The 24,374-nt window shown below is 34.2% G+C and overlaps 1 protein-coding gene across 10 annotated transcripts in view; it reads right to left on the reverse strand.

Annotated features, from left to right (window-relative positions):
• Trpm (transient receptor potential cation channel, subfamily M) overlaps window positions 1-21,438 on the reverse strand; it is a 50,146-nt gene extending 28,708 nt beyond the window's left edge. For 2 of the 10 annotated variants that reach the window (XM_066388770.1, XM_066388764.1), the window contains exons 1-4: window positions 21,320-21,438; window positions 18,133-18,235; window positions 9,455-9,532; window positions 8,688-8,770 (exon numbers count right to left, since the gene is read on the reverse strand). In XM_066388770.1, coding sequence (XP_066244867.1) covers window positions 8,688-8,770; window positions 9,455-9,532; window positions 18,133-18,162 — 191 coding nt within the window. In that variant the 5' untranslated portion in view covers window positions 18,163-18,235; window positions 21,320-21,438. Of the gene's footprint in view, window positions 1-8,687; window positions 8,771-9,188; window positions 9,270-9,454; window positions 9,533-16,378; window positions 16,633-17,753; window positions 17,793-18,132; window positions 18,236-21,319 lie in introns of those variants that run through there. The other 8 variants (XM_066388768.1, XM_066388772.1, XM_066388763.1 and 5 more) reach the window with 7 other exon arrangements.
• Between the last annotated feature and the right edge of the window lie 2,936 nt (window positions 21,439-24,374).

Genomic DNA, 24,374 nt, shown 5'->3' on the forward strand with positions numbered 1-24,374 from the left:
AGTATATTCCTACGATTTAGCGCTTATATCCAAACAAATATTTCTGGTTTATAAATAAGCATCCTCGTCTCCATTCAAAGCTTGAACCACATGTGTGGTTTTTACGAGCTTTCCAATGATATTCATCCCATGCAGTAATTTGTGTATCAATCAGCGAAGCAGCACGCGTTTTTGCGTTTATGAGTGCAGGCCTACGAGATTTATTGCCTCTTAAGTGACTGATAAACGTCTAAATATATAGTCTACACTTTTACGAATATAGAGACATGGAATTCGGCTACATGACATGCCGATATTTCAGTTTTTTTTTGGGAGGATTGCAAAAACGTCGAGGCAATTTTCAAAGAAAACCAAGTGGAAAATCTCAAATGGAGACGTAGCTTAGAAGGACGATGTGCGTCAGGATCTCTTTTAATGGATTTGAAAGTGGAAGAGAGAAACCAAAACTATAGACTTCGACAAATTATCTTTTTATTGCGGCTTCAACGTCTACCAAAGAATTAGCGAAAAGCGCTGCCGGCAACGCTGTTGAATTAAATTCTGCTGAAACAAACGAAAGCATGGTGGATTGCCAATGTTCAATGTATTAAAAGTGTAATGTACCTCAGGTTACGCCCATGCGTTCTCCTCTTACATGGAAATCTAAGGGCAATGTTACAACACAAGTAGAATGTGTATTTATTTAAAAACACAATTTCTTTGTCTGATACGGCTAAATCGTTAAAATGTAATTAACTAAGACCAAAGGTCTCAGTACTGTTTAAGGTTTAAACTACCCTTATCAATGTACTTTAACGAAGTCCATATATGTATCATGTATAAATAAGGGAGGTCTACACGCAGAGAGGAGAACCATTAAAAACGTTCTTAACACGTCTTCTCAAACACTTACACCGAAGGGTCTTTGCTCTTCGCTTCCGCTCTTGTAATATCGAGAAGTAAATAAAGTTTTATATTTTTGACTCGCGTATAGTTATTCCAACCCGGCACACTACAAAGTATAGGACAATCTTGCCAGATTGTCACTTAAATATGTAAAAATGATTACTATAAAAAAATAAGAAAACCCTCACTCTTGATGAATTACATGAACTACTGCAGTAAAAAAATCTCACGGTTGCAGACATACAACTCCAAGAATTAACCTACTTAACTACTGGCCACAATGTTTAACCAAATCCTAATACAACGAATGTAGTCAAGGCAGGTTGCCTTTGCTGCCACCCAACTGCAAATGTAAGGATGTAAATTACGGCTTCATTCCGCATAACGCAAAGATAACGAAATTCTTTTTTTCAAACACTTTTCCTGAGGCGAGATAGTGAAGAAAAAGTCGCAGAATCTATTGTCATATAGCTGCCAGTCTTAAAGGTTATAGGGCTCTTGTTTCCAGGAGTTTGGCACTTTTCTGCGCTCCATTGGACATCGAAATTGTCTGGAAACCGCAGGCAAAAATTTATGGTCTTCTTTTCGTACATTCCAAGGTTATCAAAGTGCCTTGTAAATCGATGTCATGTAATACTGACACGTGAAACGTGGTGTAATATCCAATAAATCGCCTCAAATTTCATCAATATTTAACATTGGGGCTATTTGCATTCGGATGCTTGTGTAAAGTTGCTTTGCATAAGTAAAGCAGAAAAAAACTGTTTTGCTTAGCGGAATTTGAATACACATTTTTATTTTTATTATACCCAGTAAAATGGGATTTACAAAAATCTATATTTAATGGAAATGTAAAGCTAATTGCCCATTAAGCATTTATCGATTTTTATATAAAATAAACGTGTCGTTTACTTCAATGTATGTTCGATTTTTCTTGCCCAGTTTAAAATATGTAGATATGAGTAAAAATGCCACATCTCAACGTATGATGCAATTTGCGAGTTCGTAAATAAACAAGGTTGCTTTCGGATAAAACTAACATACCTCAATAATTGAAAAGACCAGACTTCCAATTTCCCAAATAACACATTACTTAACAAAACAAATCCCCCTTAACAATGGAAAAGGAGATTACAGGAATAAACCCTTTCATTCTGTAAGAAGCAAGAAGGGTCTGAATTGAAGTTTAAGAGGACTTTGAAAAAGGAATTCTTGATTAAAGTTCAAGCAAGAATCAACATGAGCAGCTTAAACAATGTAAAGAAAAACGAATAGTATGTATGTAAATATTGCACACTGTCCGGAGCTCACAAAAACTGTTCTTACAGGCGCAATGGGGCTTGCCTACACAGGCTCCCCACTCCTCACTTACACCATGTTATTGCATCTCTCGTTTATCCCTTAAATCTTTCTAACTAAGTCACAGCTTTAGCTTTAATTTGTAAACTAATTGGATGATGAATCTAGGAGTAGTTAGATTACAATGAAATTGGCGGTACATATGTATAATCCCAAAATATTTACGGGTTGTTTTATACTGAAAATGGGAATTACCCCAGGATTAAAATTGCTTAACTGGAAATCTGTTTGTGACTATGGGATTAGGTTAATAATTTGCGACTTAGGCGAATAAAATAATTAAATTGTTTCTCTTCGTTGGAAATTCATTAAGAATTTCCTATGAAATTTGGTATGATAAATTTGTATTCCTCCTAAAAACTTTTAATACCACAACTCTTTCTAGATAATTACACCGCATTGCCCGATATTTCATTATTTAATCAAGGAAGATCCAACTAAATCCTAAAGCTCTAATTAATAAACTTTTCTTTCCGAAATTTAATGAAAAGAGCGCAAAAAAGGTGCTCACCAGAAACTTTGTTCACCTGAGGAATTTTCTTTTTCAGACACGAAACCTTTGTCTTCTTTGAACTGGAAGGATTGACGAAGCTTTTAAAAAGGCCTCAACAAGTGGTGCACTCCCAACTAAGGCTCGGGGCGAAATTGCCAATTTCCTTTTTGCAAAGCAGAAAGTTTTCGCAGGGAAATGCGAGGGGTGTTTGTGACATAAATGCCGTGATAAAAGGGTGTCTGAAAATTAGACGAGGGCAACAATGAGTTGTAGCGAATCAACCCTCTGAACGGTATTTTGAGTGATATTGAGTTATAAGCCAATGGAAAAGCCAACTTAAAAACTAAGATAAAAATAAAATTGAACTTTTCCCGAGTCAAACCTCGATTTCCCTACAAAGAAGCTGAAATAAGAATCTAAATATATACTACATAACCTGAAGTCTATGCAGATGTAGGCCATTCCGTTATTGTTTATTGCGAACATTGTGACACGTCAGTAAATATTGCTACAAAAAAAATTAAAATATTCGTTACCTTAAATATATTTTTTCTGCTTTTATATTTACCATTAAAACGCAAATTTACATCTTTTCATGATAAAAAAAAAATCAACTGAGCCCTTGCCCCAAAATACCATACATTTTTTAAATAAATCATTTTACAAGATATCCTAAAAGTGAGTAAACATAGCGAAAACTCTTTAATGGTTTTAGTTGAACCAGGAAACACAGGTCTTTTTATCGCTAAAGGCACCAATAAAAAGCGCAGTTACGTGTAAGTAAGCCATTATACAAGGTGCGATAAGCTTTGACGTCGGAGACGTATTCTCGACGCCCTTTGACAGCTAACGCAAATTTAACGAGTACGTTCAACCCCAAACTTTGTGCTTTTTTTACAAGGGATCTTCGAGGATTTACGGTGTTGAAAATTTTCGAGATATTGGAGCATTATTGCAAGTGGTAAAAGTTTAACTTTCGGAGAGCTTAACGTTGAAGAATCAACTGCAAAATGGCTCGACTTTTTGGAAGACTAATTTGTATTCTAAGTTAAGACGGAAGGAGAAAATTAAATTGAATTTCTCTGCAGCACGATAATAAAATAATTAATGCTACGAGAGTGCATTCTATACAGAAATTTCAAGTTACAAAACTGTAAAAACACCGAGCTTAAAACGCATTACTTTGGTACTTTTTGTCAGCCTAAAACTTTAAAACGGTTAGATAGTATACAGGGTGTAACATTTAACTTGGTATATCGAAATACCTTGAATACTAGGCATGTTATAAAGAAATGTTTAGTACCAAACGTTAATCACTCTGAAAAGGAAATTTATTTGTGCTAAAGTTGATTCTCTTCCACCCCCCGTGTGGCCCGGGTGGGGGTTAACTTTTTAATTTCAAATGGCAACCTCCATTTCTTACAGATTCAGACAATAAGGTTAAAAATAAGAAAAAATTGTCTCAAAAATTTTTTTCGATTGATGCTAGAAAATACTGTAATTAACGAAATTCAATTTATTTTTTGCTTATGATTTACCAAAAGGTTTGATATCTGCTTTAGAATTAAAGAAAATGTGAATTGTTGTTGTACATACAGCTATTATTTAAAGTAAATGTTCAAAATGGTGTCCTCGAACTTCAACGCACTAATTTATCCGTATTTTAAAGGACTCTTCTGGTCTACGAAGTGTGTCTTCTGAAATATTGACACAAACGTTTATAATTCGTAGAATCATATCCTCACGTGTCGTTGGTATTTCTTTATAAATCTGATTTTTGAGATAAACCCACAAAAAAAATCCGATGAAGTAAGATCTGGAGATCTAGCAGGCCAATTTACCGGACCAGATCTACCGATCCGTCGACCGTTAAAGTTACAATTAAGAACTTCCCGTGCCACCGCAGAATAGTAAGCCGGACAACCGTCCTGTTGAAACCACATGTTCTAACGCATTTCTAAGTTTAAGTCCTGGAGTAATATGGGCAGTGTATTTTCTAAAATATTGCGATACATTTCACCACTAAAGTTGCCTTCAATTATGTGGGAACCGATAAGTTTACTGCTAAATGATTCCACACCACACGTTGACAGCCCAAGGACACTGGTGTTCAACTTGTCGAAGCCAATGCGGATTTTCAACACTCCATTAATGCATGTTACGCCTATTAACTGTACCATGATTTGCAAACGATAACTAGTCAGAAAATAATACACAACGGAAAAAATTGGACTTTCGTTCTATCTATCCAAATGCTCACTCACAAAAGTCTAAACCATTTTGAAAACCTTCCTCATGGAACTCTTAGTGTTTTTACACTAACATCTTTTTAGATATGATAAGAATGAAACTTGTGGATCTTCAGCATTTTCCACATACTGATATGAGAAATTCCTGATAATCCTAACATTCCTCTTGTGGTCAGTTGGAGATTAAAAGCCACAGCACCTAGGACTGCAATTTCATTATTTTCTCTACACACAGTAGCTGGACGACATCTTTTCTTTTAAGTTACATTTCCTTCATTAATCAATTTTTTAATCACACGATAGAAAGAAATCCGGGATCGTGAGCTTTCAGAAAAACGCTGAGCGTAGAGATTGACAGCATTACCTAAGTGCCTATCAGCTTCTTCATACACCAAAACCATTTCGATTTTCTCTTTTACGGTCAAATACTTCATCGTGAAGCAATATTAACAACAGAATGTTTAAAAGTCGATGTTTTATTTGTTTTTGTTTATTTATCACATTTTATTACTATAGAATTTTTTTGTTTCATAAATTTTTTTTTAAAGTAGAGATTGCCATTTAAGACATAAATTGAATTTCCTTAATTACCGTGTTTTTTAGCATGAATCGAAAAAGATATTTCGGACGGTTTTTTCTTATTTTTAGCTATATTATTGAAATCTGTAAAAAAATGGAGGTTGCTGTTTGAAATTGAAAAGTTAACACCGATCCCGCCTACACGTCGGGTGGAGGAAAATCAATTTTAGCACCAATAGATTTCCATATTAAAGTAATTAACGTTTGATAATTAAACATTTCTTTATAGAATGCTAAATATTCGAGATATTTCGATATTTCAGGTTAAATATTACACATTGTATACAGGTAGATTTCTAAGGGTATTCCGATATTTAAGGAGTTGAATTTCTGAATTTTCCTAGGACGAAAATGTTGTATAAACATATGTCCTAAAATTAGTCGTTTTCGAAATACAAGGTATTATATATTTAGAAAAATAAAATATTTTTCTTCGTATTTTCAAAATGACGCAAAGCATTTTGTTGAAACTATAGGCATATCTACTACAGACAGTAGTCCAAACAGTACATTTCCGTTCTATTTAAAAAAATGCTGTAACCATAGACCAGTAGGGGTTACCATGTTAACCCTTTTATGGGAATGGCGGGTACGCCACTAATATTTTTCACATTGGATACTCTATAATAGTTGTCGGAAATGACCACCATTTGCCATAATACATGCATCTATCCTTTTTCTCATGGACTCTCGAATACATTCAAAAAATATCTATTACTATTGTTTTATGCTATTATTTTCACTATAGATTTTCAACGGGGCACATTTTATTTTTTGCTTAAAAACGACTTATTGTATAAAAAAACAAGAGACATTCATGGTGTATTTTGAATCGGTTATTTAAAAAAATACATTCAATTTGGAAAATTTCAGTGGTATACCCCCCATTTCTCTATAAAAATTAACATGATAACCCCACGCATGTCTGTGGTTACAGCATTCTTTTTAAATAGAAGGAAAACGGACTGTTTGTCTACTGTGTAGGTATACCAACTTTCAATAAAATATATTGCGCCATTTTAAAAATATGAATGAAAATATTTTATTTTTCTTAATATTTAACACCCTGTATCTCGGCAACGACTTATTTTAGAACATACATTTATACAACATTTTAATCTTAGAACAATCCAGAGAATCACCTCCTTAAATATCGGAATACCCTTAGGGACCACCCTGTATAATATAGTACGAGCAACAATGATTGAAGTGTGCCGTTCTATTTTTTTTTTCATTAATTCTCAAGGTCAAGAAGTAAAATGTCCAATGAGCAGGACTTCAATGGCATATTTATTATATTTTCGACTTTCTCGGAGAAATTTGTTTGTTTTCACTTAAAAAAAATTAATTTGTAGGAAAATACAATTTTATTTAATTCTTTTGCAAATCAAATACCAACTTGAAGTTATTCAAATAAGGCTGGATCAAGTTGATTTTTCGTTGTTTACAATCACAAATTATAATTTCAATTTATAATAAATGTTAGAAGTGCTGGCCATTCTGCCAGACACACATCCTGATACGTCTTGTCATACTTTGAAAGATTGCAATTAGCATGGTAGGGGTTATTGCATTACCTGTTTCAATAATGGCTTCTTGCAATTCCTCCAAAGTATGTACAAGATTTTTGTACACAGTATTCTTTAAGTAACCAAACAAAAAATAGTCCAGAGATGTCACATTCGGAGATCTTGCAGGCCATACATTTTCACTAATGACTCTATCTTCATAAAATTGCTTTAGAAATGTTTTAGACGTACAATCAAATATGAGTAAAAAACAATCTGCACGCATATGATCAATAATTGTTGTTTAACAATGGATGAAAGAAGTTTTAATAATCTTTTAACGATAGGTCCCCTATTTTGTTAAGCGGACGTTTTAATTATTGTTGCTTGCACTGTATAATCTCTATAAGTAGTTTTCAAAAATACATAAATATATAGGGCAACAAATATTAAAAAAGTGAATCTCTTGTCCATTGTAAGAAGAAGTGATAAAAAAATACAAATTATGTTAAATATAAACATACAGGGTAACCCATTACAAGAATTTTAGGATTTAAAATAGCGAAATGAAAATCAATTAAAATTTTACATCTTGTTCCTTTTGAGTCCATTATAGTGAATTTGACTCATTCACAAAATCCTCTTTTAAACACATTAAATTCAATTAAATTACCAAAACTATACACTAATTTTTGGAAATAAAATCGGCCAAATGCACGTCTATAAAACTGTTCGATTTGCGCTTCATAAAATTGGCAAAAAACTCAGTAAAGTAGGCCTAAAAACCTCGTAAAACTCGGTATATATTAATGACCATAAACATGGAAAAACGATTAAAAATATACGTAAAATTGCCCCTGGCTTTATTGCCAAACTTTAGTAATTTAATAGACACGTTCCATCTGGTAATATCGTAAATCGTAGGAAACAAGATATTGAACTTCAATGCTAGGGTCCATGTGGTTAGGAAATTAAATATCAGCAAGTGGATTATCCATTTATGGAAGGTATGTAGAATTTTTCTTCCCAAGCCGGAATTTTGTAAAAAATGTTTTGGTGCACTAAAATTCGAAAAGGGCTAACGATAGCTACAGGAACGTTCCTAGCAGAAATAATTCGTACGATATGTAGATTTAAAATATGCAAAAAATACAGGGAGATCAATTTATAAAACTCGACTTTTTCACTGATAAATGGTTAGGAGACAGAAAGTGGAATTTTCAATAAATTCTGTTCAGTTTATTTGACGCCCAGACACTCGAAAACGGCTAAAGATAGCTATAGGAATATGTACGCATCAGAAATAATTCCCTATAGTAAGTATAATCGAAATATTTAAAAATATACAAGGTATTAAATTTAGAAAATGTAACTTTCGGGTCGCCAAAAGCTGAAGAGATTGATATTTAAATTTTTGAGTTAAAAAACTTTTTTTGAGTGCTCTGAAATTCCAAAATGAATAGAAACAGCTATAAGAAAGTGTATATTAGAAATAATGCATGTAATATGTTCGTTTCAAAGTATGTAAAAATATATAGGGAGTGTCACTGAAAGAAATGGAGTTTAGGCTCCCCGAAGGAGCATAATATGGTGATTAACTTAGCTAACTCTTACCTTGATTCGTCCTTAGCAGTTGGTTTGTACCTGCAACACTCCCGTTTGTGAAAAGTTGCCTCGATCCAACTCCTCGCGGGAGCCTGAAAATGAACAGAAATTAAATTTTTTTATCACATTCAAATTTCATAAATGGAAGCTAATTAATGCGTCTGCATGCACATACATATACCTGAACAAATTGTTAAATACGGAATTACGAGGGAAAGTTGATTGGCATTTGACTAAGTTAACGGCTGCTTCAAGTTAAATAATATGTAAAGTTTCGGTGTTCTCCCCAGCAATAACAATAATAATTATTACAGTCGAAACTTCTGGAGATGCAACAGTTAAAACTGGGTCGGAAATTCTATTAATGTTGCTCGAAACTCCCCAACTTAGCGACGACAAATTAGAAAAGTTTCCAAATTGTGTAGGGGAGAGAGATTGAGGCATTGAGTTAGTACGCTACATCACTATACATCAAGGGTTAGTGATGGCCATTTACACCACCCAACTTACTGAACCAAAATCGTTTGCTACAGGCCATAAAAAGGTGGTTAGTGAGTTCACTAGTGATTCAAACAGACGTCGTGGTCGCTGCTGAAATTAACATAAAGTGGCACTTTACTACCTCTGTTCAAGACTGAAAATACCTTCATTTATTGCGGAGATATGTTAGTAAGTTCAACCCAAAATATGTACGCAAAAGTGGCTGAAAAAGCACTAATAAACTACGGAAAACCAAATTTCTACAACCCAAAAACCCCCTGCATGTCTGGACTTACTGCACTAAAATCGTTTGCCACCGGCCACAAAACTGTCTTTAAGGAATTGGCTAATGTGTCGAATACCCCGCGATGTCGCTGAAAACAAGCACTATAACAATAATAACAAAAACAATACGTAAAAATACTGAAAAAAACCAAATAGGTAATAATAATAAAAAATGATGGAAGAAGACTGATGACGTTTAGATTCTTCAAAGCACGAACGTGGAAGAAAATCGTCTTTGCCAAGGCTTCCCTTTATGAGCCTTCTTATTGGTTGACGCTGAAAGTGATTAATAACGGGTGACCAGTTGAACATTTTTACAATTTTAAAGGAAATCCAATATTAATTCAATATTACAATTCAATATTAATATATGTGAAGTTTCCTTTAAAATTGAAAAGTTAGTGTTGTTTTACCATAAAAGGAGCAACACTGAATCTTAAAAAAATATTTTAAGAATGCAGATCACATTTACTACCAATATAAGTACAGTGATTCTGTTAATCGTTTTCGAAAATATGTTTAATGTATCATTAAGTATGAGATACCTTTTATACAGGGAGAAAAATTGTTGAATGTTACGAGGTCTGTTAAATTAGTAAAAGTGGAGCATTTTAATACACATTAAGAATTCACCTTTAAACTAAATTTATCTGCTATGATCTCAAAACATGTAAAATTTTCAATTTTGTCGTCTAAGAAAGTATCCTAGAAATCAACCTAGCAGCAACTTATGTTCGATGTAAATGTAGCCCTACTATGCAAAAATTTGCGTGTTGAGTTAAGCAACTCATTATACACACAGATATGCAGATATAAGTATGTGGCGCCATATTGGTAATTGACTAGGTTTATTCCGCAAACGTTTACAAATCGAATCAAATAATAATTATAAAATAATGTACAGTTTTCTTGACGGTTTTTATCTGATTTCATGAACAACAAACAAACAAATGGGAGATGAGTCAAACCCAAAACAAAATCGGAATTATCTCCGTCCCCTAAGGTATTTTGTCTAAAAATAAAGCAATCTATGCCGAAAGAGATTCAGTTTACGTGAGCCATTTTCAAATGATTTAAGGAAAATCCAATCTTTGTCCTGTTCTCTGAATTTCTAATTTAATCCATTTGCAACTCGGAAATAATTCACTTTTCCCCTACAAAACTATAAGTTCGTTCGTCATTTTGGGACCACCCAAAGGCCCAGTTGAAGTGGGAAGTCGGTCCTTAAAAAACCAACCAGAAGCTACATTTCTCGTCCTTATTTTAGTGATGGTAAAAGTACAGCAGGATATAGAGGTGAGTGGGGGCCCATTAAAGTTTAAAATCTGCAGGGCCTGGCGGCATGTGAGGGAAGCCCGGGTCAATATTGCGGAAAAGCAACTGGTAAACTGTCTAGTCTGAGGGGAATAAAACGACTCGGCAATGCGGGGAAGTTCGATATTAGACAGCGCGACGTGGGAAAATTAAGTTAGTCCAATTTGCAAATATAGAGATTATAATGAGAACTAATTTCCACTGAAAATTGAAAATGGATAAATATGCCGGAGACAAGTGCGCTTTTGATTCGTGAAAGTTTTTTTAAGCGAGAGAAAAATTACACTTTTTAACGCTTGTGACCTGAGAACCAGACAGGAGAAGACTTACTGACAATATCGACAACGTCACTCACCACGAGAGAAAGCTCTGCACCCCCAGTTGTCTACACTATGCAACGTTAAGCTGAAGCATCATCGCTGAACTATAATATTCACCCTGGTTTTCAACGAAACATTGAAGCATTTACTGTGAATACAGCAGAATTGTTGAGAGTCCGAAACGAGGTTTTGAACAATGTCTAAATTCCTCCGTTGTGTATTATTTGCAGGAAATATGTACTTAATTCTCAAAGAAGCTGGAAAATTTCCCTTTGAATGTTTAAATTAAAACTGGTGAAACATGAAAATCGCTTTGTCAGAGAGCGCATTTAAACCCACTAATTTGTCTGCATTAGGTAGATTACACTAGTACTGTAATACAAACACGTGTAGGAATAATAGATTCGCAATTGATATCGGTTGAAAAAATATATACATGTAAATTCTGGATTTAGCTATTATATAACGATATTATTTACTGTTCTACAGGGCAAGGTTGAAGCTAAATTGAAAAGTCGCATGTTTCAGGTAATATTTAATGCTAAAAGTGTTGTGTAGGTCAGAGAAAATTATTAATGGACAATGAAAAATATGGAAATAAATTTCCATACATTTTTCATTAAATCTGATCTTTAATGGCCGTTTTAAGCGTAGCTGATTTTAATGAAAATTAATTAGTTACATCTCCTCCATTGCAGTTACAACAATGATAAATCCTAGCACAAATATAAACCCGCTATATTCGGTGTATATTTATCGTGTTAAAGCGTCTGTATGATTAATTGATGTGCCATGAAATAAATCCTAATTTCAGCTATAAACTTCCCGCATACTTCATCTATTAGAAGACACCTTAGTGTGTCAAAAAAAAAAAAAATGGTGTGATAAATGCATAAAATAGAGGAATTAGCAGCAGCATTGTAAATTCAATGTTAAAGTCAACTTTAATTCCCTTGTTTTTGCATTTTGTTCGTTAAATATCGTACTATTTTTTCCTAATTTCCCAATACCGTTTGGACATTGCCGTATTTCTCTTTGTTTCATTACTACAAAGCACGTTTTCATCATTCTATTTCCTAGCTTCAAAGCGAGTTCAGCCATTTTTGCGTTAAATGTAAATTTGGATGTTCTCAATTCCGGCTTAAAACGACCGCCTTTTTCGCGGTTAAGAAGATCAATGGATTGCTTTTAGCTAACGCGAAAGGTCGTCTTCGGTTTAGGGTCTTACGATGAATAATTGAACAGAGAAGAGAGAGATAAAATACAGTTTTACGTGATTGCATACGTCATAAGTAATTTTGAAAGTCACGAGTGCACTTATTACGGTATGATATGTCACTGAACTAATGAAATAATGTTGTTAAAGTTCCTTTAAGATTTCTTAAGTTGATTACATATTCTATTTGTGCATTAAAGAACAATGAAAAGGTGAATCTTGCCTCCAGGGTGTAGATTGTTGCAGAATACTGGAAACATTTTCCCACGCGGAGGCTTCTGGATATATTGCCTTCCTACGTAGACTAGCAGAGGATTATTATGCGTGATAATGCAAAGGTGAAAGTTCAAATCCGAAGGTGTAAAACTGAGTAGTTGGCTCAATAAACGCCATAAACTCAATCCATTGTTCTTAAGAATTAATAATTAACATTGCACTATACGTATGATAGTCTATGATGATGCTGATTGAGCAACTCGCCAAACCTCATTAGTTTTCCCAGTAATACAGTATTTCAAGCGTTTAAACTCTAATCCTTTTGAGTGCTCTATAGAAGTTGTATTGAGATGCGCTTTAACTCAATGTTTTAGCATAAAAGATGATCCTTCTTGGCTTACTTGGGCATGTGATGGGAAACTTAAGTGATGGAGATTTGAATTTTCCGCTCGGTTAAAATTTTATTACACTCTGCTGCAGAACTTTAAAATATCAGAACTTGGAGTTACTTGGGTACATAAAATCACTGAAGACATTGTTGGGTTCCGATTTGATGCGTATAATATTAAACTCCGATTTATTTTGACAAAACAGGTGACTTTTGAATAATGCATGTAACATGGTGAATATGGCTTGTGCATCAAGGGTTTATCCTAGTCGAATGCGTAACAATTCGAGAATACTCTCTTGGTTTGCGACAATAACTGTCACAAATTAGCAGATGTCAGTAAGTTGGCTGATCTCTTCGTAAATGTGAACTGGGAAGCAAATTGCGAAGTTTCTGACAAGAGGGTGAAGGTGAATAGGAGTATTTTGAGTGACGCCACCAATGTTCAGAACCTAATAAATGGCATAATTTAAAGGACGAGTAACTGCTAAGTGAAAAATACGAACATTTTGTATCAATGTTGTAATCGATAAAAATATGTATTCTAGATGATAAAAGTTTAACGTGTACTGAATAACGTCTATATACGTATTTTAGTTTAAGTGACAACTCAAGTAACAGGTGTGTTTGTAAAGATAATGTAGATTTTTAATCTTTTAAGCTATTTTTTCAAGAACTGTATTTTTTGCAAATTTGAAAAAGTCGTCTTTAACGTATTTCCAAACAAATTCAGAAGTTTACATTCACATATTTTTGATAAAATACAGCATTAAAACCGAGACAATTTTCCAAGCTTTTATGCTCAGATAGTACCTTAAAACTGCTATGTTTGCCACAAGGGATATATTTCCACTTTATTTTCCTCGAGGGATCAGGAAAATGCTCGTAACTTTTCCAATTACATAAACCAATGAATATAAAATTTGGAACCAAATTAGAATCTCATGTATTGCCACAAAACTGAAGTAATACCTGAAGAAAATGCCACCGGTTCCGCTAGATATGCAGAAACAGACAAACTGCACCGTGATTTTCTATTAATATTCTAGTACTGCTTATACCAAATATTCGCATTCTAAATGACGTCATATTCGGAATACTTACTTCGATCCTGAACGAAAATAATTTCGGTATATAAAACATGGCAATTTTCTAAATCGGAGGAAAGAGCTATACCAGCAAGCAATGATTTTATATACTTTTTGATTTATCGTTATTTTACGCGTTCGATTTGGAAATAAGCAGTTATGACAATATCGCAAATTTATACCCTTATCACTTCTGTAACATATATCGTACACAATCAAATATTTTTCTAATTTCATTAAGTTGATCTATAATAACTTTATAGCCCTTGAATTACCGATATTTAACTTTAAAGCTCATGGCAATATCACATATTTACGTACGCGAAACTTTGAAGCAAGATGTCAGATTGCGCTTGTCTACTTTGAATGATAAAACGTGGCACTTTTGAGATTTCATTAACTTCATTTTCAGTAACTCTAAAGCCAATTAGTTATCGAAATTTAATTAAAAAAATTATGGCAACATCGCGTATTTGAGTACCAGAAACCTGAAGCCATATTGCCACATCTAACCAAACTTTTCCCAGAAAAATATTGCCACTATTAGTTTTGTCACAGCTGCCAATTGGTTAAAAAAATCCGATTTCAGCAAATTGTATCCTGACATGGCACTCATTTCCAGTTAGTTTTTCTTAAACTCTAATCGACGTTGTCAGGTTGTACCGCTGTACTTTTAGTTTATTACAACACTGCATATTCACGTTCTTAAATTTAGAAAGATATCACCACTGTACATATCCGCCTGTAATGATCAGTTTTCATATTTTCTTTAATCTCATTCAATTGATTTGCAGCGATTTCAAAAGATGTTCTTGCATAAGGAAGTTCAACAATGCCCGGAAGGATCGGATAATAACGTAATCTAGACGCACCCTAAGAAGCAATGGGGGTAAAGGCGGGACATATCTCCACCTGCAGAGCGGAAGTGCCTTGAAGGGGGGTGAAAAGTCGGATTTTATTTAAAGAAAACGTTTAGCATGCAAATGCGATTGCCGCTGCCACTGTAAGCAGAGGGCGCTGTAGCCGAAATCGAGGAGTGTTGTCTTTAAAATTACGTTTTCTAATTTCTTTTCTCCGCCACTTTATGCATTTAAGATTTTTTTTTTAATGCATCAGCGAATTTGAGGGAAAACAAAGCTATAGGATACTTCGTTCTTTTAAATAAAAAAATTGAATGACCGCCTTTTTCTAGCGACTGCCTCGTGTTCATTTGGACTAGCCTTATGACGTCATCCAGAATGCGACTTATTAAAATTTCCGTCCAAGGATAAAAATCAATGTTTACCTAGCTATTTCCAATGCCTTTCCAATCATCTCGTTTTAAATTCACCCCATTAAGGCCGTATTTGTTTTTAATTTCGACATTGTTTCTATCCGATTTAATCGACCGGATTTGCGTATTTGCGTGATTCCATATACTATTAAAATCTTTCCAATTCAAATAATCCTGTGGCAAAAATAAAACAAAATGGAATTCTAATTACCCCTTGAATACAGTATTGTTAAAACTACTGCATTGCGGGGAATTACTACGAGGTTAATGTGTTACAACTTCCTGTGAAAACAGCATTTTGTATCTATAAATAGCAGCAAACTTTTCACCCTGTGTGTGCAATTGGATTAAGACCAGCAGCACTGTTTAGTACACATCATGTAAATCTAATATTCAAGTCTTTTTAGTTGATAACAAGTCCTGGCACTCTATTACATCGCCAAAGTTTCCTTCGTAGTCAGTTTTAATCCTTTAGGGAAACTGCGTTATCCTTCATGGAAAATAATTAATTTGTTTAAAAGTCGGATTACAAACAACGTGGTTAAGTGGTGACCTTAAGATCTCAAAGAACTATTTGTTGAATGTCCGAAGAGGAAGGAGAGCACTCTGAAAATTAAAGTTGTGTCCGTAATTGGAAAAGTTACGAATGTTTTCTCGATCTCCCTTAGGGAAAATCGATTGGAGACACGTTTGTTTTTATTGGGGACACACCATCAGGGGCAGGCATAGACGATCAGGGGTGTCAGCAACTCATGTTATTGCTTTTAAGTTGTAAAACTGTTAACAGGTGTTTCTTAAATTGAAAAGTTCGTTAGGGAAAATTCCAAAAAATTCCGTAAAAATCATAAGTGTTGGCAACATCGCACAGGTTAACACACCGATTCAATTTTAACAACCCAACGAATGTGCATATTTATTTACTTAAATGTGCGACGTTGCCATTTTACTTTATCAATTTGACAACGTCGGGACGTTTTTCGTTCTACTCGAGCTTTCATTCTAACTTATCGAAATAGTTCCAGCGTTGCCCAATTAAGCACCAAACATCTAAATTGCTCAATCTTGCTTACGGCTTTATTTTCAGTTTCTAGCCATGAAACTTTGAGCTGAAATGACGCACCTCTTCCTTGTGGGGAATCTTATGTTTTCTCCTCCAAATCTGCAAGGGGAGTAAGTCAATATGACTCCCGCTATGCCTGGCAAAGCCGAAACACTCCCCTTTCGTCGTAGTCATCGCGCCATCCGAATTCCCATCGCATTTTAGCCAATCAAACTTACGATTATCGGGTTAATCAGCGGTTTTTGGGGTCACACGCACTTAAACCAACACACACAGCTTGTCGTTTATATAACAGTACCGAATTAATTGGCCAACAATAAGGCTGATGGTTTTTCGGTACTGAAACAATAATGCAGGCGCTGTTTGTTCTGCTAGATATTAAATGGGTTGTACGACGGCGACATCTGATTAATTCGAGATATCAAAGTGGTAGCTGAATAAATTAGGCTGTATTTACTCGACAGGATCTGTTAGTGTTGGTTTGTTTGATTGTTCGGGATTAAGTGGGTAAACACAAGACAAAGAGGAACAGACATTTGAAGAACTACCTACAGAGCAATTAATCAAAATTAGGATTATATTAAACTTGACTATAAAAACTTGAACTATATAACTTGACTATATAAAACTTGGAACAATAAATCGATAAAAAATTTGCATACTGAATGATGTCACTCGTGAATAATATATGACACTGGCAGGGGAAGAGCATGCAATTACGTTAAAAAGGCTCTTGTCTCTTAAGATGTCTGTTAACAGTAACAGTAGCGAGGGGAGCATGAGACATTCTGATTTACATTGCGTCCCGCTTCAACTAACTCTAACTAATCCTCCCTACGAATAATTTGAATGCTGTTTACACCGATTTTAAATTACGAGAACTTCGAGGCAAATTTCGCTAGGCGCTAACCCAAATCTTCAAAAAAAAAACAACAAAGATCCCAATTTCCCATTGCGAGCATTATTTTAAACTTATCTAATATCACAAAAGTGCAATAATCCGGTGAAAATTGGTATTTTTACAAGCTACGTCTTTTTCATCTCTTTAATTGGTTGGGTTCTAATTGTTTCCATTCAAAATCAATAATTATCAAAATTCATCCCACTAAGACTTCATGCAAAAGGATTTTTGGCTAATTTCACACGAATTAAAATGCTTTACTGTGGACTTCTCTGTATTCACTCGACTTTTATTGCCACTAAGTTTAAACTTAGAAAAAAATAATAATAACCCGTGAGCACTAATTTAGATCTAAACATGCAACGCCATTAAAAGCTAATTACGATCATTCGACAGTATTTCTCTTTTAATGGGGAAATTTTCCATTAGAATCCGATAAAGCAAATTCGAAGAAATAAAAAGAAAATTAACCATTATCGAACTAGTGCAATAAACGGCTACTTTCCACGTGTCTGCACTACTATACGGACTTACTTTAGCCCTCGGCTTGTCCAAATACTGATAAGAATGCTGCTGGAAAATAAACCGGATTATTACGAATCAAAAAAGTTGAAAGGAACAAAAATAAACGGGAAAATGATGTAGGTAATTGATCTCTACGAATTAGTATAAATAGTGCCAAAAAAGATGTCAGAAATGACACGGTGTGTGTTTCGTTGCTCTTGGCACACTTGAAGGTATTTATTAAACAAATTCCCAACTAATATAAAGAAACGGTCTAATTCCCGGAATGTAGTGATAGTAACAATATGGCTCCAAAAATAGGACAATAATGTTCTTTTACACCAGGAAAAAATGATTAATTTCTGAAATTGTTCAATAAAAGTACCAAAGGTGGTACTACATCACTTACCGTTTTCACGTGCAACTTTGACTTCTTCATGCTGGCTGCGCGTGATTTCACTGGACAGTACTGTTTCTACCATTGTTTTAGACACCACCATTTAGTTGTGGCTCTGTAAAGAAAAACAACATTAGATTTTCCAAATATTTTGGTACAGTTAACGAGAGCGCGAAGCGTGATGTTTACTCCCTAGATCAGCGTGAAGATCGATCGTTTATAGTGCCGAGTACTTATTAATATTAATTATTATGGATGTTTGTTTATGTTGTCGTGTAAATGGGCTTATCGGTTCGGTTTCCGCGTTTTACTATCGATAATTTGCCAAGTGAAGTTTCGTCGAAATTGGTCTCATTATTAATAGTGATAATTAGTTACTTGGAAAGAAAATTTAAGATTCTGAATGACGCAATAAAAACAAACGCAACGGCACATTTCCCGAAACCAAACAAGGAAATAGAAACATTTTATTGTCGTATGTTCACAAAGCATCACTTTCCTTGTCTAGCACACGTAAAAAAATATTCCGGGGTTGAAACTTGTGTTATAATCGAATTGAACCCTTTTTCCGATTGAGTAGGGAGTGAAGTGTGGAATGTGGCATCATTCCGCGCACTTTCCTCACGTACATATCTTGTCGTTGATGCAGTGATGAAACGATTTATAAAGAAGTTTCAAGAATTGAACTCTTTTATATCTTATGTATCACTGCGTTACTCGGAGGTAGGGAAGCAATCGACCAGTAAGATTGAGTTTGGTCATTGTTAGTGGTTTTAGAACAGAACACATCTATAGCTTTTTTTCATATTGCCTTTCAATTTCCTCCCCAAGTAATCGAGACAGAGACGAACAGCTGGATTACAGAAATACTTAAGGCGTCTTTTAGCCTTAAGTTCTAGCGCATAGGTTTCTGAGCTAGTTAAGTCATCATTCGATGCCGAACGCACCCGTGACCATCCTTAGCAGGCTTCAAGCGTGATTGTGCCAAGAGAATCGCAAAGGGAGTTGCCAAGAACTGAAAAAATGCATAGATTAATGGTTTGTTTCGCCACTTTCTAGGAAAGTTTGGGTGAAAGTAGTTGTGTTTAATTGAATGACGAGAAAAATCGGCGAAAAATAAGGCCAAATGTGTGTCCACTGCAGGTATCTTGCCTGTCGTAGGATACTTGAAATACCTATTTCTTATATTAGCAACTGCTAATATTGACCTAATGGTAGTTTTCATTTATACTATCCATTATCATTTGTGTAAATATCAGGTAGACACAAAAAATGTAAATAATTCTTATCAGGGTTGTGTTACCATAGCGGTCGCTCCGCTAAATGATGCAACAGCCTTGCTGCCGCTGCTGCTTCATGGCCCGTATATCAAAGGCTCTGGCTAATCTATTCCAATTTTCCTCGAATTTTTTAGCCATTAATTTCATAAAAGTTAACACTTCCAAACTACCCTCCCACAAGTTACGAAACACGTCAACAATCATGTCGGGGCTAATGTCGTGTTACTTACTCACTAATTCAATTAACACTGGCCATCATTACTAAATTTTGCCCGGTAGCAAACTTTTATTTGGAATAATTTACAAATAATGTACGATTGTCACTAGTGACGCAGATATAGATGCTTGTTTTGACTAATGTGTGCTAATTAGCACGTGTACTCAGCGATGATCAGTTTATTCGTTTCAGCTGCTAACGTAGTCAATGACTGAGATTTGAAAGTGATTTTTCGGAACACTTTAAGCCGGGATTAGGACTCAGATTAAGTGCTGATGAATAAAATTGATAAGGCTTATCTCGGTTCTTGTAACTGCTGGCTCAAATGGTTATTCAAGAAATGAAATGTGAAAATTACTAATTAATATAATTAGTTAAAAAACCCAAGTTTAGTGGGGAACTTGTGCGGCACTAAAAAAACTGTTGTAAAGCGAATTATTTTCAAGAATTTTGTGTTTCCAGAGATTTTAAAATTCGCAAATTTCTGCATAAATAAATTAAAAATGTGACACACTGACAGTATGAGCTGCGATGCGAATGAACTAAAACTAGAAGCTGTCTATGTATATATTTATGCTCTTTGGGCGCATGCTCGCAAAAATTAATTCAGATATGACGACTCCACTTAAGTGTGGGACATGTTGGAAAGTTTTAGCAAAACGTCGACGGTTTTTAAGTGCATTTTTCCGCTGAGATCAATAAATTTGATCCTATGTTAATGTGGAGTCCTGGAAATACAGTTCAGAGTACTCTTCAAAAGCAACTAAACTGGCGTCAGCGTAAGTTTATACCTCCAAAACTGTTAGGACGAGCTCTATATATAAGCTCAACTTGACAGTTTAGCAAACTAAACGGTTTTTGTTCTGGTTAGACCTTTTTTCATTTTTTTGCCAGGAAAAGGAAGCAATTTGATTTTTAAGTTTGCGAATTGGTAGCTTGAATCTAGAGAGTGAAATCTTCCACCAAAAATGACGTCACAGTAATAGGTATTTATAAACTTCTAGAAGGCAGGTTTGCTCTGAAAGGCCATCGTGACGTCATTCCGAGAACGTTCGATTTACTCTTCCAGTTTGAAGAATCCTAAATCTGATTCAAAGGAAGCGCAGAAATCGTTTCGAAGTGTAACGAATTTTTCGGAAATTCTACAGAGCATCAAAACTGGCATTTGAGCCACAGGTGAGGGTTGAGAGTTGGCAACTTCACGGCAGCCATTAATTTGAATAGTTTTATCGTAACCTTTAGCCTTTGGAAGATTTCAAGATTGTTTTGTTAGGACTGCACTGGTTTCCACAATAGATTACTGGTAATACTGGTTGAGTAATTTCAATACAGTCTACCAAAATTGCCCCGACAAAAGAAATAGCACGCTGCAAAATCTGATTTAGCTTGGGGGCAAAAATCTCCAGTTACTTGCATAACAATAATTAAAGTTTCTTTCTCAGAAACGAAATATTTAAACATCGTTTCCTATTTGTGCATGTATTAGAAGCATTTCTACAAATACGAGCAGTATGATCAAGAAAACTTCATAGTGAAATATATCCCCAACACAAATATAGGTTACCTTTTTCCCACTAATCACATAAAATACTTGTAATTACACCAAAGAAAGAAAAGCATAACAAAATATTAATAAAAGTGCACAAAAGACAGATAAATATTTTAAATAAATAAATATTAATTCATAAAAATAAAATTTTACCTAGGCATTCGACATGAGTACGAAACTTTAACGCCGAGAAGCATACACGAAAGCCACACTTCCGTACGACAAACGCGAAAAACAAAGACGAACTACCGGGGCTTCGGAAAATTTCGTTCGAGCGCAACAAATCCCTTCGGACGCTTTCGGCAATGATGCCGGCGATCCGCTAAGAGGCAATGTTACCACGTTTAGGTCCAAGAACTTCCTTGTTCTTATCGCTCTGCAACAAAACTACTTACACAAATTGATTTAAATTAGAAGAATATTTTAAAAATTGCCTCGTTTTTGAAGATTTTTCAAATCTTCTAAATTCTTCAAAATTTCTTGGCACTAATTAAAATAACTTTTTTAATAATTCTTTAACCAAATTTCCAGGAATGCATATAAATTACTACTTATAAAAATTGTAGAATTTTTACTGTTTTTTTCTATCCTAAGTTTTGAAACAACCTTCAACAGGTTATTTCAAAATCAATTTTTTTTCAATTTTTTTTAGCGACCATCGAAAATATCCAATTTTGATTTTACCCAAGTTAAAGGAGAATCTACAATAATCGGCAACTACGCAAATCAGGATATTTGATTTAGATTACTCCATTTGATCAGGGGGGCCTACTCATTCTTTTTTGATCGGGAGAATCAGAAAGAGAAAACAATGTTGCCCAGCTAAAAAACGCTATTCATTTATTATGTTATCCAAGTGATTTTAGAGCGACCTCTCTTAATAGTTACACATAATACGAAAAACTGGCATATTGCTATTGATATAACCTATAAAATTTTTGTTTACTTTTTACAATTTTTTTCAGAATTTCATTAATTAATATTTTTGTTATTTCTACTTTATAGTGCTTATTTAATTTATTTGAATGAACATAAAATAAACTCCACTAAAGAAAAACTAAAATTGCTACATTATATTTTTAAATCTAATTCGTACTGATGAGATTGGTAAGCAGAATTAATTACTTATCATTACCCATTAGTATGATGTTTAATTAAAATATTTTAATCTGAGCATTTTTAAGAATAAAAATATTATATATGTATAAGAAATTATAATAATCATTTTATTTAATTTGTTCTTTAAGTCCCTTAAATATTAGTCAAATTTATGATCTAGAGAAATCAATTATCAAAAATATGACACTTCACAAATTCCTTAAATAATTTAGTGAAATTTTACGACAATAAAATGGTTAAAACTATCCAAAATATGTAAAAGAAAGAGGTGCTCTACAAGCAAATATAGAGTTGCTCGTTAAACTGTTGCCTCAATTGCTGGGATATTTGAAAAAGCACAGGCACTATTCACGTAGTAAAAAAGATACTGAAATGATACACTACAGGTCACTTTATTTACTACCAGTATTATTTAAGGTTTTCCAACTTAGGATCTGGTCTACAACAGCCTCGATGAGCATTTTGTGTATTTGAAGCTTTTGGTAGTAAACCTTGGCATTTTTGTCAAAAATAGGTACCTATAATGATTAACATATACTAAAGTAACTATAGGCCTGTCCTAACAGAGAAATAAATAAATTCCAAATTGATACAATGCATTGTTGCCAAATTAGATAATATGCAAGTTTGCTTTCGAACAACTCCATATAAGCATTCCAAGGTCAGTAACATAGGGGCAATTCCTTAGATGATTTCAACAGAAAACCTTTTGCTCAAGGTATGAGGGGTATTTTGTTAAAAATTACCTATATGTATTGAGATACCATAAGATAATCCTAACAGTGAATAAATTAATATTTAAGATTTGTGTATTTAAATTATACAGAGTGTTCATTTAATCTCCTGAGACTCCTATGAGTTTATTTGAAATATTATAAAAAAATCAATTATGGGAATGTATAGGAGGCTAGCGAAGTTGAAGTTTAAAATTTTGGTAATCCTATAGGGTGTCTCAAAAAATGGAACGTCATGAAGTGTAATAGGAAAACCTGCATTGACGGTCATGTGCCTAAATGTTTAGCTTGTATTATCATGGTTTCAATGTTGTTTGTTTTAGTTTTGGCAGCTCATTACTTTCCTGACTAATTTCTATTAGGCTAATACTTCGATTTTTTACTACTAATAAAGTGATGTCCAGTTTATTTTCTTCTCCTAAGACCCTCTTCTTTCGACCTTTCTTTTCATAATTAACACTTCCTGTCCGTTCAAAGTCCTCTTTTAGACTTTCTAGGCTCCTTACATCAGAATGCTCTCTATTAGGAAACCGTTGTGCGTAAACCCGGGATTCTAATAAACAATTTTTATCACATGAACTAATTACAGAAATCATACTAACAAGTTCTTGTTGAGTATACTTCAGTTTGATGGACAGTTTTAAAATAAACAGATTTCAAAGGCACAAACCATGTTTAAACACTCAAGCACATGGCCATTAATGCAGTTTTACTGAAATAATTAATAATTCCTTTAAATTTAAGACAAATATTTCAAAATTGAATTTCCTTTCTTTCTACATCATAAAAGCACACCATCCTATTTGAAAAAACCAAGAAAATTGAAATTGAGAAGTCGAAAATTAAAGTTATTATTGTAAGTACTCTGTATGTATTTTTGGCTGAATAAATATTCGTGTCTGCTCTTGGGATCTTATGTGAGAGTCCATTCTCAAATTATCAAAATATAACTTAAGCTAACTGCAATATTAATTTTTTATTAGACACTGCAAATGTCTAAAATTTCTTTTAAAAAACCATAGCTTGAAGTAACTACATCCCAGGATAAAAAGTATCTAGGAACTCACACAGGCTCAAGAGAGGATTTCATCATATGAAAAAAATTCAGGTGTCCCATTTAAAAAATTACACTTTGTGACGCCCCGCTTTCTTGAGATACCCTGTAGGGTTGTCACAAATTTTAAAATGCTTCTTCACTAGTCTCCTATACATCCCCATAATTGGTTTTTTATGAAATCGCAAATAAACTCATGAGAGTCCGAGGAACTATTAAATAGACACCCTGTATAAGCTGATCTGCGAAACGTTCCAATTAACGAACCTCATTGACACACTTAGGCATAAATATCTGCATT

The sequence above is a fragment of the Euwallacea similis genome, chromosome 4 (assembly GCF_039881205.1).
Source record: "Euwallacea similis isolate ESF13 chromosome 4, ESF131.1, whole genome shotgun sequence".
NCBI lineage: Eukaryota > Metazoa > Arthropoda > Insecta > Coleoptera > Curculionidae > Euwallacea > Euwallacea similis.